Source organism: Daphnia carinata, chromosome 8 (genome assembly GCF_022539665.2).
Source record: "Daphnia carinata strain CSIRO-1 chromosome 8, CSIRO_AGI_Dcar_HiC_V3, whole genome shotgun sequence".
Lineage (NCBI taxonomy): Eukaryota > Metazoa > Arthropoda > Branchiopoda > Diplostraca > Daphniidae > Daphnia > Daphnia carinata.
This window is the reverse complement of record NC_081338.1, coordinates 6,784,011-6,804,777: the sequence shown is the minus strand read 5'-3', so window position 1 is coordinate 6,804,777 and position 20,767 is coordinate 6,784,011. Positions and strand designations below refer to the sequence as shown.

Sequence of the window (20,767 nt, the reverse complement as noted above, 5' to 3'; positions counted from 1 at the left end):
TGCGCAGCCTGCGCCAAAATCCATTATTGATCCATAGTAGACTTCGGGCCTCTCACTCCCCCCTGACAGTCACACCCAATAGGTGTCTCCAAAAAAGAAAAAAAAAAATTGGACAGAGTAGTGCAAAAGAAGAACCCCATCCATCTCTGAAAAGTGATGTAGCTGCGATGCATAATGGATGGACAGCGACGGAGTGCGCGCGCTCAGCGGATATGAACAATAAGAGCGGCCTCCTTTTTTCTTTCCCCATCAAACTGAAGATCTTTGAATAAATGATGACCCACATCTAGGCAGGTAACTTTAAATTCAAACAGCTTGTCAAGTTAATCAAAGTTTTAAACGTACAGCAATGCCCTAGTTATTTCTAAAGGGGGACAAAGTTATCAAAAACTATAGAAAGCCTTCAAGCTACTAGCGTATCCATAGGAACGTCACGAAACAATAGAAAAACGCATAATTTTTTTTTTGTTAGCTTCTTGTCCAACCGCCCCCCCCCCCCCCCTGGATGCGCTAATAATCCCAGAGAAAGAAAATGTAGGGAGTCCGTTTGTTGATCTTCATAAGAAGAAAAAAAAAACTCTCGTTTGGGACCGTCTGCATGTAGTTCACAAGGCCAATCTAATTAAAGTTTCGGTCACGGGCGAAGAGTTAAACAAGCGACTCTGCTGCAAGCCTCTTGGGTGAATCCAACTCGTACTGATGCCGTAGGGATTCTGTTTTTTTAAAGAGGGAGATGACGATCTCTTCTTTTTTTTTCGAGTTCGACTTCTTTTTGAAGTTGGCGCCCAAAGGCGAAAATCGATAACACAGCAAACACACAAAAGGTTTTTGGTAGAATTGAACTTTGGCAATCAACAATTTCCAGCCTCTTCAAAATGCAAATAAATCCCCTCCCCACCACAGAATTAGTCAACGGTTCAAAAAAAAAGAAGGGGTTCGGCAACCATAATACAAAGGGAAACTGGATCACACACGCACGGTGTGTCAAAATAAAAATGACATCAATGACAGCGTGATGATAAGCGCAGTGAACTCGTTGAGAATTTCACACGGAACACGTCGATGACTTGTACAGTCGTCATCATCATCATCTCCAAATCATAGACACACACACACACGAACCGCGCCCGTTTTTTTCACCGCCACAAAAAAAAAAGTTCGTTGGCCCTTTTTTTTCACGTACGTGCAAGAAGAGCAACACACACCGTGAGAGATCAAAAAGGTCAACCCTGTCACATGAGAAAAAGGGACCCCCGGCCGGAAATCACGGCTTTTGTAGATACTTTAACGTTAGACAACTAAAAGAGGGGTGGAGTAGTCTAGTGGATCGTAAAAAAAAAGAAAAGAAATACCTATCTTTTTCAAAAGGTACAAACACAAGAAAAATATATACAAATAGACAATCAAGTCAACAAAAAGGTTACATGTCAAACTTCGATGAGAGGCTTTAATCGATAATGGTCCCTATTTCCTTTTTGTTTCAAATAACAAAAACAAAACGATTTTCTTTTCCACGTAACAAGGTTCCCCCCCCCCCCTCTTTGTTAGCCTACGGGGGGAAAAAAGACTACAAGACTTTCACGATTTAACGGAAACGAATTCATTCAACCGCAAAACTCGTTTCCCATTTTCAGTTTTTGTTCTCGATGACATGTGGGCTGAACAAAATGGCCGCACAGGTAAAAGAAAAATCAATCAGCACGTGAGGGGAAATCAATTAAGAAATACCGAATAAAATAAGAAAAAGGGTGTAGTTAAACATTCCTTTCTCGAATGAACGCCGCCTCACGTTACAGACACGCGTCTTAATGGGACGTCATCAGACACGCAATTTGAGCTGCCACGCCATCTGAATACCCAGACTGGACATTCACTTGGCAATTCCGAAAACGCTTGGATTAAGTGAAACTAACTTTAGGTAGTTCAAGTTAAATAACAACTTTGCCCTCAAACAGAAACGGTAACGAAAAAACAAGATGGACGTCCTAATGACTTTGTTCTGCGTTTCTCGTTGACAAGAAAATGTGGGTTTTGTTAAGGGACTTACCGCATATGTTGAGCCATCCTTCAACTCTGCACGGGAATGGCGGGATCCTTTTTGTTCTGGTCAGCAGCATCCGATTACTCGGCCTTGGAGACAGATGGTTGGCCATTTTGATTTTCTCCGAAATGAGATTCCCGCCACACAGCACCAGTCAATTTTAATGTGTGTTAATTTGTTCTCTTTAAAATAGTTAGCACAGTCAGTGTCACTTGCAATTCAGTGTATGGTCATTCTCACACATTAGTCAACGATTGGTTTACGACCATATTCACACGTTTTCTCCAAATCGAACTTTCTCAATTACCCCAAAACCTCAAAAAAAAATGGGGGGGGGGAACTATCAAATTTCCAATATCTTGTTTCACGTCTATCGTTTTCTTCAAAATACCCAACTAGCGATAGCCAACCACACGAGCACACACATGCATGTTAGAGCACAAGACACACGAGGTTCGAAAGAAAAAACTGGAGAAACGAGCACAGACACGCACGGGTCGACGGCCGAACACAGACTGAGTTGGCGGGGGTGAACGCGCGCCATCCTATTAGAAATTGTGTAGAGTGAAAAAGGGCGCCTGAATGCACCTTATATCCTGTATTCACGATTCTGCGCCGTTGCCAAGTGGCGAAATTGTTATGGCGCCCTTTTTTTTCATTCGGAAGTCAGCCATCGTAGGCAAGATCGTCAACTCAATCAAGACTGTATTCAACTGTAAATCTTTCAGTCGAATACGTAATAAAATAAAACGGTATTTTTTACTTTTACAATATTTTTCCTTGTGTGGAAAATAAGAGTTGACAGATTTCTTTTAAAAGACAAAAAAAGAAAAAAAAGAAAAAAAAAGAAAACTGGTTGACGACAATACTGTTTTGGCTATGGCGCCGTAAGGCACAATGGACAGATTGGTTCTGCCGCCAAAATGTTTGTCAACGTTTTTCATAATCATAACACACATCCAACGAGAAAAAGATTGGAAAGGTCCAGTTTTGGCCATCGTTCGTTAATAGCTAAACGTTAGAAACATTAGACATTGTGAATTTACCTACCGCCAAATAACAAATTGGAAAAAAAAAACAAAAAAAAAAAGGAATGTCTCTTCGAATTCTTTGAAGATTTTCGATGGCGGACATTTGCAAATGGAGGCTCTCTATCGAAGGTCATTTCGATTAGAAAGGCGAAACTCTGTAAGTGGTCGAGTCAAAACACACACTCCCACGATAACCGTTAACATGTTTTTAAAGGCTCCATACGCGAGCCATCAAGTATTATCTCAGATGGTAATTAGTTATGCTTATTGAGTAACCCATTGTCCAATTTTTTGTTCATTTTTAGTTTTGTTCTTTATGACGACGAAACGAAGCAGACCTTTCTTCTCCCCATCCCTTCCAGAACATTCTTTCTCTTTTTCGTTCTCCTCCTCCTACTATTATATTTTGAAAAATATCCTTTTCGATGTTTTCTAATCATCTGGCGGCCATCTTGGAAATCTCTGCTGTGAAAAACGAAAATGAAAAAGAACACAAAACGACGCGAGTGTCGTTAAAATAATTTCTCTGATTGTTGCAATCTTGTGTATTTACCAGAGATATAAGTAGATAACAATGATGATGTAATAATAATAAATACGATTGAGACAAATGTTTAGAAAAGAAAAAGACAAACTTCGAGATTTCCTTTTTCTCTTTGACGGTATGAGAAATGAAAGAGAACAAACAGAGAGACTAGCATTGTGTACACATTCGACCATTGGATGATTAAAAGATAAGGGACAAAATATCGCTCGTGATTGGGAATCAGAGAAAGGTTTTCTTCTTTTTTTACACACACATAATGAAAATCCCTGCACCCGATAAAGCAATCATACGAGCACAAAAAGCGAAACAAGAAAAAGATGAAAGGAGATTTTGGACTGAATGGACAGATTTTCTTTTCAAATATTATTGACTTTGGATTGATGTTGGTGTAATCCTACCCAATTCGTGCTTATCTTTTGCTTAATAATGTCATGTAGAGATTAAATTAGTGTCACGGCCGAATACACAGAATTACTGTAGGACGAAATTCAATTGTACATAACGTGTGATGATGACGTGGCAAAACGCCAACGTCGTATTCTTTCCAAACAAACGAAATAAAAGAAAAGGTCATTCATCAGCTAAAGAGAAAATCGAAAGTAATTTTTCTAAACAAATCGTTCATGTGGAGGGATAGAATATTTTTTAGTTTTTTGAAATGCCGATTTAAAATTTAGGAAATGACAGCGGTGAATTCAGGTGAGCCGCCATTTTGGATCATAAAAATCCTTTCGTCGTCTGGTTCAATTGTTGGCTCTGAATGACTGAGATTCTTCTATGGCGTGCCAGTGCCGTTTTCGATGAACTCTTTTGAAAGTTGCTGGCATTTTGAAATAACGATAACATTATTGTTCCATATTTACGTTTTATAATGATTCTTTTGTTGTGGGCAGTGTGCGGTCATCGTACTGCGACCGAAAAGTTAGGTCGATTGCCAAGCTATCCATCACGTGACGGCTGCTTTCCTCACAAATCATATTTATCGACCTTGCTAGGTTTGATGAAATGCTTCAATATATCGATCGGCAACGGAAATATGATGGTTGAATTCTTCTCGGCTGAAATGGTGTTGAGCGTTTGAAGATAGCGTAGCTAAACAGCAACCCAGGTAAAGAATTCGTCCGTTATTCAATTACACCAAAAACACTAACAAGTTAATCATTTACCTGAAGGGCGGCCGGGGATTCGGCGATGACTTCAGCGGCTTCCTTGAGAGCACGAGAGGCTTTCTGTTCTCCCTCGGCGGCGATGACTTTGGCGCGGGCTTCACGGGCAGCCTCGGCCTCGGCAGCCATGGCGCGCTGCAACTGCACCGGCAAACGAACGTCCTTACTGTAAAAAAAAAAAAAAAAGGGCATTCACGCAAGTCGTTAAGACACCACCACCTCATAAACCGTTAAAAAAAAGGATGATTGCTTGAGTTACATTTCGACACGTTCGACTTTAACACCCCAAGGGTCGGTGGCCTCGTCCAATGAGCTCTGCATAGTGTGCGAGATGGTCTCGCGTTCCGACAGGATTTCGGCCAAGTTCTTGGTACCCAAGACGTTACGTAGCGTTGTGGCCGCCAGCAAACGGGTCGAATGGCTGTTTTGATGTACAACAATAAAAAAAAGAGTTGAAACAATATACAGAAAATTACGATGAGGTTGTTAAAGGTGATGATGGTGGTCAGGCGCCAAAGAAGGTGAAAATATTAGGAAGGTTTTCGATTTCATCTTGAAGTTGAGAGTCGTCTTGGTGGAATGCGCACGAATTATTTAGTAAAAAGAAAGAGGCAAAAAAAAAGTGTGCCATTTTTCTGGCTTTAAATGGAGACGCCATTACGACTCCCTGGATTAGGTTACACATGCATTATGTATAGAGAGAAAGAAGAATGGAAGAAAAAAAGATTTGTGTGTCGCGTGAGAGTGAAAATGGCGCACGCCATATGCACAAATGAATCCATTTCGTTTTAAATGGTTTCATTGAAAGCATCAAATGAATCACGACTAAATGGCTATGGAACTTATATACGCACACTAAATCTATATGATTGATACTTTGAAATTTAAGAAAGCTAGACCATTATTTCTTTTTGAAAATCAAATTTGTAAATCGTTTCATTTGGAACAAAAGTATCAATTTTTCGAGTGTAAATCGAATTCAATTTTTGCGGCTAATACGAGATAGATTTTTTTTTTTTTTGAAAATTCAAACCAAACAGTGGATAATAAGTATAGTGTCATAATAGTGAATATCAAGAGAGTCATATAAGGAAGAAACCATGCGAGGTTTGATATTTTTGTTTGCGCAAAAGAAGGATGACCATACAACCAACAAATCAAAGGGAACTGCTTGGTTTTGTTTGTATTTTTAGGTTTAAATAATGCACTCGAATGTAAAGGTGTTTTTAGTGTTTGGGGAAAATAAATAGATAGGGTTTATCTTAAAAGATGTCAATGCCTATCATGATTCTACGAAAGTGCAAACTTGCGATTCAACCATGGGCGGTAAATCCCCCCCTTCCCACACACACAGCAAAAAGAAACGTGATTAAAGTGTATGGAGATTTGTAGCCAAAAACAAAATCCCGCTTGAGGGCAATTGCTCGATTTTTTCTGTGCCCACAGGTGTTTGTAAACAGTAGCTAATTTACATATTTAAATAGACGAACCACTTCGCTCTTAATTTTAAAAACACCAAGGTGTAGCACCTTTCCCTCAAAAATTCACTTAAATGGTAATTGATCACGTGATGTCGAAACTTTCATTTATCTATCACGAAACCCTTTCTCTTTTTTTTTTCATTTTTCAATGTTAAGATTTTAACGCGCGACGCATTACTAAATAATTATGGTAGAAAGGTTGAGCGGCACTCAACGTACAACAATTGGGTATAGATTACAGAAAAAAGAAAGATGATTTAAAGGAAAGAGGAGATTTCCTCCTACAGATACGCATCAAAAATCCAAAGCGGGAAATTTGGTTAATTGTGTCACTTGAAATGATGAAATGGGTTAGTTGTTTGTGTGTGACTAATTGTGGTGAATTCGATCCCCTTTTTTTTGTTAAGTTATTGGCTGTTTTGGGAGTTGATGAATTTTACCTGAAATTTTCCACATTGGAAACGGCTATGGTTGGATTTTGCACGCGGTAATAGACGACCGCGTCGACGGCCACCGTCACGGAGTCACGTGACAAGATCTGGACAATATAAAGAAGGATCACATGCAAACAAAGAATGAGGTGGTGTGTCGTCGGTCACAGGCTAATCATAATTGGTAGTTCGTTGTAATCTCAACGATTGTAATGGTCAACCGGCTTCGGGAGTGTCTTACGGGAATCGTGATTTCTCGGGATAATGACGTTTGGCAGGGGATGTCTATTTACACAAATTTTGGGAGGGAATATTGTACTACATAATTGAACAAAAAATAATAAACGGCAATCCGTGAACGATGATGGGAAAGTGTGTTATCTTGATCTTAATTTCAAACGCCTTTCTTTATTTTCTCCGCAGTCCTTAATTATCGGGCCCATTACGACATGAAATCGGACCTAATAAATTGCCTCCATTTAAACCAAGAACAAATTGCGGGTTATCAATTTTAACTTGATTTACATCCCACCCCCTCGACCTCATCCTTTCTCTTCGACCTTGACGCATAAACTAGCAACTGAATGGTATAATAAGCTAAAAATCAAAACGTGTTTTACTCACATTAAAATTATTCATTAAAATACTCATGCTTCGCTATTCATGCATAATGCGATGCTTATTTTCCGTTAACAAATCCGACACACTCGTGCACGAGATCTACAAAGATATTTCGTTGTTCGTTAGTGTCATCAAAGCAAGATTGGTTAGTTTGTTATTTGTTTCTTTTTAAGGTTAGGAATAATAAAAAAAAAACATTCCGGTTTTAAAAAAAAATTAGTGTTCTGTTTTTAAAAAAAATACTTGGCTAAGTGAAGGATTTTATCGTACAAGGATTGTTTAAAAAGTGGCAAATTAATTTTTAAGTTTTGTTTGTTTAAAGTCGTGTGTGTGTTTTTTTTTTGTTTGGTGTAGCAAATTTAGCTTTTTTTTTTGGAGGTGTATGGGGCTAACCTGTAGTCCTCGACGTTGTTGGTGGCCATGATGGGGTTTTTGACGCGGTAGTAGACTACGGCGTCTACGCTCACCGTGACCGAGTCACGCGACAAGACCTGCATTGATAACACAAGGTGGCGGTTTGCAAATGTCTAAATTTTTCTTGTGGTCGCTATTGTCTTTCCTTTTAAACCCCCAGTTGCTCTTTTCCACGATCAGTGTAAAAACAAAACACTTAATTCTTAAAAAAAAAATAAAAATCATGTAAAGTGAATATTCGTTATGTCATAATTCGCACAGTCTCTATACTAATACGGAAAATAAAAAAAAAACATTAAAAGAGAAAACTGATCAAAGTCAAATAAATAATAATACACCCCCAACATACTGCACTAGAACGATGAATGACGTCATAAAAACATTAAGCCTATGGCCAATAACAAAAAACCAAACCAAATGCCCGTCCAATCGAGAATATTGAAAACAAATGAAAAACGGAGAGTACAAAAAAAAAATTCTAATTGTCAAACGCATATGTTAGTGAAAAAAAAAAAAAATAAATAAGAGATTAGTTTAAAATTGCACAGATTCCAACTTGGGTCCATATTCAGCCGGTGGGTAATTAAATAAAGATATTGTTTAATGAGATGATGTTATATAAAATAAAAGTTATTTTTGCCTTGCCTCTAGTCGGAATAAATTTAATTTGTTGCTTTCTGTCTTTTTTCGTTGGAAATTCGACAAAATTCTATTAGCTCTTTCATTTCCCTTTCAATTCGACGAATTACCTGAATGTTCTTCACGCCCAATCGATCTGAACAAAGCTCCCCCCCCCCCCCCCTCAAATTGAACGACAATTTAAAAAACAATAAATATAAAACTGTTGAATGAAGAGGAAATGGTGAAGAACGTGATGATCGTAACGACGATGAACATGGTCGGTGAAGCGCAAATTAGAAATAACCAAAAGAAAGACATGAAAATAACAAGACTGGTTGCTTACCTCTTGCGGTGGGACATCGAAGGAGACGGTACGAAGATCAACCTTGCGGTAAGTGTCGATGCACGGGACGATAAAGAAGATACCGGGACCGCGGGCACCGCCTTTGAGCAAGCGACCCAGGCGGAAAATGACGGCCCTTTCGTATTCTTGCACCACCTAGCGGCGTGAATTGTAAATACATTGTTAATAGATCCAATTCCAACTGCTAGAGGGCACTTACAGTTTATTTTATTTTCCCCTGCGGGCTCACCATTTGTCGGGATTAAAAACCTTCTTTGTACGATAATAAACCTACTATTTAAACTGTGCATCTATTTATGTCTGCTAGCTGCTTGTGCTGCTCATTACTTTAAAAGACCTTGTTCGCTCGTCGACAGTCTAATCTACTGCGAAGAGAAATAAAATGAGCTCCCCCACTGGAACTTGCCAATTAAGAACAGCAGCACCGTTCCTTGTTTGGATACCGATTTTTTTTTTCAAGTCAAAGCCCCGCTTTACTCAATGAGCTATTCACGTGTCCTACCTCTCCACCTCTTTATGCATTTACGAAACAAAAGGAACGACCAATAAAGCGAGTGCTCCGCTGTCTGCCTTGTATTTACTCACAACTGCTCTAGCGTGAAAATCCTTGTTCACGGAGTACTAAAGACAAGAGCTCTTCTCGACCGAAAATCTATACTAAAACCTGTTCCTTTTCGCCCCCCTTTTATTTACTTTCCAGAGAAATGCGTGATAAGAGAAAAGAAATCTACGTAATATTCCTCAAGTAGTTCGAACAGTGAATTTCACCTTTACTTGATAAGCTTCTTGTTTGTTTGTTTTTTCTACGTAGCATACGGGGGGAAATGACAAAGTTGCATCTACTCTCAAAATTGATCGTTAAATTCGAGGAATTTTCAGATCATTATTTAAATTTCAGAGTTCTGTCTAAATCATCTAAATCATTTCGAATTGGAAGCAGATAAAAAATGCGCGCAAGAATAAGCGATGCATATATTCATTAATAATCACGGAGGCGTTGTAAATGGATTGAGAAACGGTAATGGAGTGTTGAAGCCTCGCGCACGATGACGCACTAACGATATTAGGGACGATTGCCAAACAGAAAACACCGAATAAATTGAGAAAGAGACAGAGAGAAAAAAAAATCGAAATACCATGTGACATTTAAGCCGATTACTTAAACTGGTTTCCCTTCTTAAATATAGTATTGTTTAAAACTGAAAAAAAAGTGAGGCTTACCTTGACGGAGAAGCATAGCGAGAGCGGGAACGTAGCCAAAATGAGCAGGAAAGAGAAAAGCGTCAGGATGAATGCACAGATGCCAGGGCCGCCAGGGTCTGCTGTTATAAAGGAAAATGAAAGAAATAAGATTACGAATGACATTGTACCTTTCGTTTAATGCCAAACTACTTGATTTGTCTTATTGCTACGTGTTAACGAGAAACAAATCGAACCGCAATAAAGCCAATCGCTCTTATTGGGATGGAGGCAATACCTTACGGAGGCAGTTTGCAGCAAAATCAAAACAATAACAACAATTGGAATGAGAAACAATGCGACGATGACCCATTCTCAATAACGTTTGTTATTCTTAATGAATAAAATTGTTGAATGCCTTGCCTGCCGAGCCACGAACAACAGGAGGGCCCCAGATCCTAGTCCTAACTGGATCGGACAAAGGCTGTGGGTAATCGGCAAAGGCGGTGCCGTACTTGCTCCTGAATTCGGGCGGTATCGATGAGGCCGGCTCATCTCCGTTGCCACCGCCGCCAAAGCGATCCGAAAAGGACGACGAAGAGTTGACGGGCGCCGATGCCAACTCTAGGGCGAACATGTCCCGACTGAGAGCTACCGACCATCGACACGCTCGACACTCCCTCTCTAGTGCCGCTCTGTTCCATCGCGTCTCCTCTTCTACGGCAGCTCACTGGCTGCGTCGCCGTCCGATTTGTGACACCTCGCGGCGTCTTTTGTCAGTGCACGCGTCTTTTCTGTCCGTTGCGTTCTCCGCCTTTTTTTTTTATTTTTTTCTTCCTCCCTTTTCTTCTCCTCTTTCGGCTTTTCCACCCACTTCCCCGACATCCTCATATATAGGGCATGCAACGGAAACTCCTCCTAACATGTTATATATATATATACGATGACTAAAGCTTGGACATTTGGAGAAAAGTGAGTCAACTGCACCGCTTTTCATTTAAACAGATAGTTAAACTCATTTCGCTTACATCCATCGCAATCAAAGCAATTTCACGTATATTTTCCACGTCTTCACTCGCTTACACCCAACACATATTCCTGAGCCCGCCTGTTCCAGCCACCCGGCTTTCAATAAAAAATTCGATTGCTTTTAACTACGATTTATTAAAAGGCGATGGTGATGGACGCGACCACTTGCTTTGATTCCGCATCCATGATGCATGAGCGGATTAACCAGCGGTGGTCGTCGAGTCCGCATTGGCTTTCCAAAAAAAAAAAATACACAAACAAAAAACAAGAAAGGCAAAGTAAAAAATGGGGGGGAAAAAAAATTTCCATCTGCCATTGGCCAAAAAGCAATCAAGATCTTTCCGATTCTAGAGGAAACTCACCGCTTCCCTTTCTAAGCCTTTCCTCTCTACATTTTCACATCAAGCTGAAATCCTGCCCCTCCCCCCCCCCCTAGTGGCTGCATACATCTATACTTATACACATAATACTAACTACACGTTTACGTAGTTAGTGTGTACACACAAAGAATAGGGACCGAAAAATCCCGGCCGATGCGACCTTTTTGTGTAAATCACGCACGCGCGCTATTCGCTTGATTGCATTATTTCAGCGGTGGAACGAACGAGCCCATCCCTGAGTGTGTAGTTCACCGTGCCAAAGAACGAAAACAAAGTCGATGAAAAAAAAAATGAATTAAATATTTATAGAGAAAAAAAAGGGGATTCAACGCGACTAAAAGTTTTAGTAACGATAAAAAAAAAAATTGGGGATCAAATGGCGACTCAATTTTCACGCTTGTTATACTCCAATCACGTTGCCTTTATCCTCCATTGTGTTACAAGAACCTTTCACGCACACACACACACGCTAAACCTCCTTTGATTTGTTCGTGAAATTGGTCTACTTTAGATTGACTTTGAGCAAGCGAAAATAAAAAGAAAAAAAAAATCACATCTAAGGGCCCAGAAAGAGATTTGATAAAATTGGAACGGACGTTGAATAGCGAAGGGCATTCTTCCTTTTCGTGAACGAAATCTATGATGATTATAGCCATCACCCAAGACACACTTTCCGGCGTAGGGAGGAAAAAGTTCATGCGTCAGCGTCATCACCTTCATTCACGCACAATGCGGGGGCAAAAAAAAGAAAAAAAAAATGGGACCCAATACTCTTTTGTTTCCGGCCAGCAATTCACAATAAGATCTCCACAACGGCGTGATTGTCACACGCACAGTTCGTGCGCGAGGCCAATTGATGTCGCTAACGATATCAACGTGGGGACTAAACCAATGGACATGCGGTGGCCAGTTTTAAAGGCTATTTCTTGATTTGATTTTCTTCAGATTTTCTGCAGACTTTTAAAATCAACCTTTCCATAGGCCTACACGTCAAGCCAAAAGAAATGCAAATGAATTCACGCAAATGCAATCACGTTCTCTTTTTCGGAATTGATTTCTTTTTCTTCCCCCTCGATCTCGATCCCTTTCCAAATAGAAAAAAGTAACATTTTATCAGCGATAACATCCCGCCTACGATGGATGCCGTTCTCTCTCGCCGCTAACCCAACCGTCGCAAATAAAGTAGGAAACAAAATTCCCACTCGTCTACCTTAAACGATGGCGACTTTGATGACGATCGCAATTCCATTGATTAGAATTGCATCAAAAGCCCGGGGAATTTAAAGCGGCTGCCCCAAAAACTCAAATGATTTCGGCCCCGGCTTTGTTGTTTCGCTGTCATGCGGAAGTAAATAACAAAACAGATGACGACGTTGTTTGATTACCATCCGTCGGCGGAACATCGCGGATGGCAGGCATGATTGAAACGGCGATGGATGTAGGGAAAACGGCCGTAAACAAATACAACCGATACTCTTTTGTTTGTTATATCTACACGGACTATAAAACGATTGTGTCATCTTCTAGTCGGTTGCAGACGACCCATCCGGTCATCCGCATGGTCCCCTCAGGACAACACACGTCACAAAGCGACGCATACAAGGGAATTTTTTTAAAAGAAAATACTACTGGACAAACAGAAAACGACGAGAATTAAAACTGTAAACTGTGTGCTATGAACAGAAAAAGAGGAAACAGATATTCGTGATGTCGAGAGGATGTCACAGCTTCCCGCATGCGGATGACAAGCCTTTTCGTCGTACGGAAAAGGACTTTGTTGGCGTGTAAACAAGAAGACAAACTACATGTCGAGGGTTTGTGCATTAACTGGCAGCTACCAGTGTGACATTGCCTTTCTTATTTTACAAGGACGTGGCATATCGAGCAAAATAGAACTGGAAAAAAAACGGGACGATGTTGAAAGATCGGAATCAAAACTGATTTCCGCGAGGTCTGCTTCCGTTATGGCAAACGCCCCCTGTCGTGCGCTAAACTTCCGACAACGATCGCCATTGTCAACTGTGCATCCAATCCGTTACTTGTCCGTCCCTTTTTCCAGCGGGAACGTCTACTTTTTGTTGGCGTTCCAAAAACGCGCATCGCTTCACAGGCAAATCAAATCGGACGTGATTTTGACACGCGTTCAAACTGACCGCTTTGCATGTGAATTTCTACATTGAAAAGTTTAAAAGCTTCTCCATCGTTTTGGCAACGCTTTACTACGTCATCAAGCAAACTTTTAGCTCAACCAAATTTCAATTCTTTTTTTTTTAGGGATTTAAAATACATTTTGTCTCATGTTTTAAAAGAATTATTTTCCTGTAGAAAGAAAGGCAAAGTTAAAAATTTTAGTTGATAAACATAGTTGAGCGTTTGACATGCAGACTGATTATGCGAGCCCCTGGCCTTTAGATTGGCGTGTTTTCGTGTCCCGATCAGCCACGTCCGTGACTGCCAGACTACCTCTTTTTTTTTGTCCGTTCAAAATCAGCGTTATCGTTTAACAGACGTGAGGATATTGATGATGGAAACGACTCCCAGAAATCCCCCCTTTTTCAACATAAAAGCGTTTAGTTAACGGACCAGGATGGACGTCAAGGTGTCGGGCATCTCGCCGTCCATAAACAATTTTTCAAAAAGCAAAAGAAAATAGCTCGAAATCAAACTGTCAAACTTGTGTTCCTGACGTATGTAAAATAACCCGGCGGGACTTAGTACCGATCTGATTAAAAATCTTAGCGTGAGCGGGAACGGACCGCCTGTCACTCCGCACACGTCGAGTGACGTAAGAATCTTAAAAAAAGAAATTTCAAACGAACCGCCAAAAAAGAAATATCACAAGATTCTAATTACAGTACAACCTTGGCAAACCGTAGATTCTTTGGCATGTTATCCGTTTGATCCAGGCCCGGCCTTAATAATCACGCAAATATCTTTTTTTTTTTTCCCCACTTTGCGTCATCTGATTGGATACTGAAAGGGTATCAGAAATTGCTTTTCAAAAGAGAAAACGGAAATGGGATTGAAAAAGGAGTTCAGAGGTCCGAACAGACTTCTATTGGAATTCGGTGCGCTTGGGGTATACGGGAATGAAATCGATCACTTCCAGCGCCGGATGACGCGTCACATTCGGCAAGAAAATAAGCTCCAATAGAATCAAAGGATTTCTTCTTCCCTCGTTCAAATAGTAAAGCGTCCCTTTTCAAGTGCAGACGATAGAAAACGATAAAGATGGTAAAAAAAAATCGGAATATCAAAGAGCGTCGGAAGACGATTCAAAAAGCATCATCCAACAGAGTGTGCACGTGTGTGCACATTTCTTTTTTTTTTTTCATTCAATTTGAAAGAGGACAATGACAGCCAAAGATAGGGGACGAAGATCCGCACATCTCAACGAATGTTCAAATTGAAAAAAAAAAATGGCTGAGGACAAATGCCAATTCCTTTTCCCATCTTACCCCGTTTCACTTCTTTCTTTTTCGTCCATTTCCTCTGAACATTTTTTTTTTGTTAATAATTTTCCCTTTTTTTTTTCATAGCCGTGACGTAAAGGATTCTCGTAAGAATTGTCCTTAAAACTGACCAGGTTCATCATCTGATCGCCAGACGTCGTGGCCATGCCGTTATCCAGGAACGGGACGCTGGATCATTCCACTGTTTCTATGTAAATAGCTCTCCCAGTTTTATACGATGGATACGTCAAATGTATCGACCCAATCCCCCTCTGGCACTGCAGTCGACTTGTAACCGACCAGAACGTCCTGAACTCACTAATGAATGCAAAGCCAAGTTTGCGTACTAACGAACCGTGAAATCATAAAAACGGTTAGCGACAAGAGTGTCCAGTTGAATTCAAACAACGCCACTACGGCCATTTCAAAACAAAGGTTAAGCAACTCCCTTATTTTGCGTCTTTCTCAACTCTCGCCGATCGTTTTTTATCAAATAATAAAAGGACGGATGAATTAGGTGCGCCTTTAATTGATGTCCCACTCGACAGCAGCTGCGCTGGACATGGCCTTTACAAAACACGCACGAATGCGATCCGATACGGAACCCAAACACGAGCGGTGAGCGTGAAAGTATCCAACAAAGTAATGACCGTGTTCTATTGTCCCCCCCCCCTCCATTCTTTTAGGGAAAAAAAATAAAAAATATGCCACTACTCACGAACGAAAAGGGGACAGTATCCTCTGATGGTCCTCCTATTTCTTTCATGCTGTACTCAGTAGCGTCACTCGACTCACGCGCCTTTCGTTTGTTTGCCGACCGGGAATGAGACACTAGCCGAGTGATAGGGGAAGGGGGACAAACCTCTAAAATGTTCCAGAAGGTCTATCTACCACTAGACGAAAAAAAAAAAAAAAAAAACGGGAGTCTGTTTTATAAATACACTGGCACACGTTTATCCCAAACGAGCAAAGAACAAAGAAAGTGGAAAGGAGTCTGAATTTCTTTATTAGTTTACGTTGGCCTCGTGTTCGACACCTTCGACTCAAGACATGGCGCACATTATTTTCTTCACGCTTTCTCTTAATGAAAACTAAGGTTTCCCGAGCTCTCATTCGCCCTTAATAGCACCGTCCTATTCCCAAATTATTAAGGGCACAAGAAAAAAAAAATAAAAAGGGGAGGAAAAAGAAAAATAACAGGAGGTGAAGGACGGAGATAAGCACGGAGGAGGAGGTGCTCGTTTCGTTAAGCAATTGAGTAAGCCCGAAGGAAGGAGACTAAAGGCGTCATAGAGTTTGATGATGATGGTCAAGGCGGAGGAAGCATATAGAAGGGGAGTAAAGTTAATGCGAAGACGGTGAGTTTCGCTGCCAAATGATTTTCTCCCTGCAGCGGTAAAATGGGCGCGACTAACGACGTGAATAACTTTGATGAAAAGGTGCCGGAAAAGAATCCCAAGACGGAACGAAGAACATCTAAAGCTGATAGGCTCAATTGAGCCGGCGGCAGCATCACACAAGAGAGAAATGGAGGCAAACGAAGTTTGTTGTCTCATCTCTCGTCGAATAATAAGACGAAAATGATGTTTCTCTCTTTTGACAAGGATATAGAGCTAAAAGAAAAAAATATCCCCAAGAAAAGATCTTTCTCATGTTTTTGTGCAATAACAAAATCGATCTTGGAACAAAATTGGCTTTCTCTCAGTTGTCGTGTTCATCGAAAAAAAACAAGTTCCATGTTTCTCCTTACTTTTCCCACAGTTTTCTTTTACTTCACCAAAGAGACACTTCATTTCAAGACAAGCCCTTTTTGTTTATTCACGGTTTTGGCATGGACAAGAACGGCCGGATGTAAGGGCGGGTCATGACGGGGTCATACGCAATTGGCAACATCACAGCGGGGGACAAGATAAATCATTCGTCATGGTTACCGACGACGAATACCAACTTTGATTTGATTTGGTCCCATTGGAAAAAGAAAGCAAAGCAATACACCCCCACCACTAGATTGTTTTTGTGCGGTACCCCTACACCGGGACAAGAGCGCACCCATGCGTGACTAATAATTGCGGCTACACACGGAATCCCTTTTTTATCTTTACTCTAAATCACCCACATGGATTAATGATTTTTTTTCTTTTCAATTAAAAAAAAAATAAAGCAGCAAGATGCCAAAAACGAGGTTTTCATCACTTCACCTCCTCCGACCAATGCCACATTCAATGGAATGCGACCCCCCCCTCCCCCAACCGAAAAAAAAACACGCCCCATTTTCAAACACATTTACAAATTCCGTAGACGACATTTTCGAAAAAAAAAATAAAAAATAAAAAATTCTGGCATTAGAAACTGCATTACAAGTTGGCCTACGTGTTTTTGTTCTGGCGCCGATGCGGCACAACAATCGGTTGTATTCTTTTCAACAAAAGTAATTCCACTTGACTAAAAAACTCATTGGGTATATGCAAATCGAAAGTTGGCTATTCGACGACGTGATCAGTTACCGGGCTCAAACGCCTAAACAATCGCGTTTATAGGCGACTAGACAATGGGCTGATAAGAACCCCACAGAAAACGCTTCGGCTTGCCGATAATCAGAAAGAATCAAAAGAGCCAAAAGCCCATTAACACGCCGTAAAAATTAAAGAGAAAGAATGGGAAAGAAGAAAAAGCGAGTTCCATTAGGACGACAGCCGGCCGGTCGTAGATCATCTTTTAGAAAGAGAAAAGAAAAAAAAAAAAGAAAGGGGGGTATTTTGATATCGAACGAAGAGAAAGTGATGACTGGCTGCCCTTCTGCTAATTAAAAGCGCCATTAGAAAACCATCAATCACATTCTGCGATCGTCTCCCTTTTTCCTTTCCTCGTCATTTTCATTTAGTTTTAAAAAGAAGTAAAACATTTAAAAAGAAACAAAAAAAAACCTTTCGCTATTCAGCAAGAAACGAGAACAAAACATCGAAGACGAGACCTATCCTTAAAACGCATTTAATTTTAGATTTCCCCCAAATGTTTAACAGATAACACACAACCAACACCATCAGTTTAGAGGGGACGACTGAAAATTGCAAAGATAAACCAATACTTACAAGCCAGCCCGTTTTCACGACACGTTTCTTTGACGTTCTTCCACATGGCGCGTACAAAATGAGATGTCGATAATTTGCTATCGACCACTTAAATGAAACTGAGTTGAGAGAGGGAGAATCGTCACCCTTTTATGGCTGATTCGTCAGACTAACTGATCATCAGCCGGGGGGGTAGCAACGAAAAAAAGGCGCCGAGAAACAAAAGAAGAGCGAATTTTGGCAACGTGGTTTTAGGGTGGCAAATTAGGGTGGACGACAAGGGTGGAAAGAGTTTGGAGGGTTGAGGAGCCCTAAGTTGGAAAATATGGAGGATAATTTATGACACGAGAAGACAAAAAACTCTGATAATTTAACGAGGCCGACAATTGGATGTCAACGCCACAGGAAAGCTTCGCACAATGTGGCACGAACGAAACAACGCCCCTCCGAATAGTCTGCCTCACAGTTTTTCACTGATCGTTTGTCGCCCGTCCCTCTCGACTTACGTAATGAAAAAAAAAAAAAAAAGAAAGAAAGAAGAACGAAAGGAGGAAAGGTTTGGAACGCGAAAGACGGAGCGCGCCAAACGGAGAAAAATAAACAAATGAACGTAGAGAAGAAAAAAAAAAAAAAAAAGAAGGGGGGGGGGGGGGCAAAGAATGAAACGAAACACGCGGCTTTTGAGCGCGGGACGCGCGGGGTGTCGACTTGAAAGAACAAGTCGCTAAAGGAACTTGTTCGGGAGTCGAAGCCAAGACAACGAGTGTGACGGGATCGTATGGGGAAGCGGGTGGTGGCACAGGGGCTGGGCGAGGTCCACGACTTTAGCCCCGCAGTGCCGTTTCGAATTGGGACGTCGACGCCGCCGTCGACATAGCGAAGAAACAAAATACACACACACACACACACACATAAAAAGAAAAGCAAAATAGACCAAACCGAAGCTCGTGTAACGCGCATGCCCATTACGAACATAAGCTTTAAAAGTCCCGCCTCTTCCTTAAAAAAAAAATAACGAAAAACGAGTCGTGAAAACACGCACGCTCTCGCAATCATACGTCTCTGCATTGCACACGAATTTTCATACGGTACGTACCGTACGGAGTTTTCACTTTGATGAAATGCAATTCCACCTCGGCTGCTTTTCGTATACTATTTGCATAAAGCGTTGTTCGAGTAAGAATCAAATCATAGCCTCGAACTAACCTATCGATTGAGACTGCGATGGTAACAACTTGCATTATATACAACCCGCGGGATGCGGCAGCTCGCCCTAATGGTCTCATTTCATTCGAACGTCCGCATTTCGAAACTTTTGTCGGGCAGGTCGACACGCATCAGCGGTGGAGAGATTGCCCCGTGGTTACACCCGAACTAGTGGCTGCATTTCTGTTGCAGTTCCGGGTGCTCATACCCTCACGTTCTCGGAGCTGACAAAAATTGAATTTAATACTAGCATCCGGTCGCAAATCGGTATCCCAATAATTCTCTTCGTTATTTTCATTTTTTTTTTTTTTAGTGGGGGGCCTGCAATATTTTATTTATTTGAAATCTATGCAAATTATTGGCTAACGTTTTTAAAACGTGTACGTGTAAGGTCGTAAATGGGAGTTGCGCACTCAGGTTGTCGTGAACGTAGAGTTGGATCAATCAGCAGTGGTAACACACGTGAAATTCAATCTACTACTAACACTGTTCCCTTTGGGGTTTTTTTTTTGTTTCCCTTGGTCTAGACAATCGATCTCATGGAACAAAGTAGGACCCAAAAGGATGAACCTGGAAGGACTGGTGCTGCGTGAGCGTGCACACTAGAATTGTTTCTTTTTTTTTCGGCAGGATGGCACTATGTTTGCATATTTCAACAAACACGGCGTGTTCTGTTGGAGGAGCTTCAGGAGGTTCAAGACAAAATTGACTCTGTCACCCATCCGGTTCGATCTTGCCGGAACAAAGAGCTCCGTTCAATTTAATGCGTAGAAACGAGCGGAAGGATCATAACCCAAAGGTATGACGGGGTACTTCAAACAGTAGGGGGTTATTACAGATCCTTATTTAGACTACTTGTTTGTGTGCCAGACCTTTTTTGGGTACGTCGCCTAAGTCAAAAATCGATCCTTCCCATACACGTCGTCGCTTTCTCTGCCCGTCTTCATCGAGTGACGTCAATATCATTCCCCACGTTTTCGAACCACTCGAAAATATTCGTGATTTCTTGGCTAGCGATTTACTCCGTCCATTTTGCTAGTGGGGGAAGGGATTAAGCTAATTCTGAAAAGATTGGAGTTTTCCTTTGATGAAGAATCTCTCGTCAAAGATATCATTAGTCTGCTGGGTTTTTTGGCTGTTGTGCCATATTGGGTTCTATCGGCGTCAATGTACGGAACAACGGCCGGAAAGGAACACTTTTAATTTCCCCCTTTTTCTTGCCGGGTCTTGTGGTTATTGGTGAACCATTTGCCTCCATTCCAAAAAAAAAAAAAAAAAAAAAAAAAAAAAAATGGAGGCGCATGCAAGTTGAGGGGAAATAAGACAAAAGAGAAACGATAACATGGTTTCTCAAAAAAAAAAAGGAGGTTATACTGCATTTCCTTCCGGACTGATCCGCTTCCGTGCAGTCTAAAACACAGCCGAAGAGTTAAACACATAAGCAAAATGCGCATAAATCGTGCCTGCATTACAGTAGCATTTCTTCCTTTTTTCTTAAAGAAACGAACCATCCTTCCAAAAATAAATAACTGACGAAGCCCCAGCCCATGGAAGACCGCCCGCACAGCCAAAATTGCTGTCCGGCCAGACGAAAAACGCTTCAACAAATGTTTGGTTCGTTTCCTCTCATTTCCTATCAGACGCGAATCGGTTAACTTTAAAAAGTTCTAATAACGTCGAGAAAAAAAAAAAACGGGGGGAAATGAAAAGAGGATACAGCTGGTTAAGAAAACAAA

At 41.0% G+C, this 20,767-nt stretch overlaps 1 protein-coding gene across 8 annotated transcripts in view; it reads right to left on the bottom strand.

Annotated features, from left to right (window-relative positions):
- Positions 1 to 3,593: 3,593 nt before the first annotated feature.
- The window catches only part of LOC130700194 (mechanosensory protein 2-like), a 30,060-nt gene continuing 12,886 nt past the window's right edge, over positions 3,594 to 20,767 (bottom strand). For 3 of the 8 annotated variants that reach the window (XM_057522229.2, XM_057522227.2, XM_057522223.2), the window contains 6 exons: positions 9,939 to 10,039; positions 8,697 to 8,852; positions 6,707 to 6,804; positions 5,045 to 5,206; positions 4,786 to 4,951; positions 3,594 to 4,711 (listed from right to left, as the gene is read on the bottom strand). In XM_057522229.2, coding sequence (XP_057378212.1) covers positions 4,586 to 4,711; positions 4,786 to 4,951; positions 5,045 to 5,206; positions 6,707 to 6,804; positions 8,697 to 8,852; positions 9,939 to 10,039 — 809 coding nt within the window. In that variant the 3' untranslated portion in view covers positions 3,594 to 4,585. Of the gene's footprint in view, positions 4,712 to 4,785; positions 4,952 to 5,044; positions 5,207 to 6,706; positions 6,805 to 8,696; positions 8,853 to 9,938; positions 10,040 to 10,319; positions 10,600 to 17,846; positions 18,003 to 20,767 lie in introns of those variants that run through there. The other 5 variants (XM_057522230.2, XM_057522228.2, XM_057522231.2 and 2 more) reach the window with 4 other exon arrangements.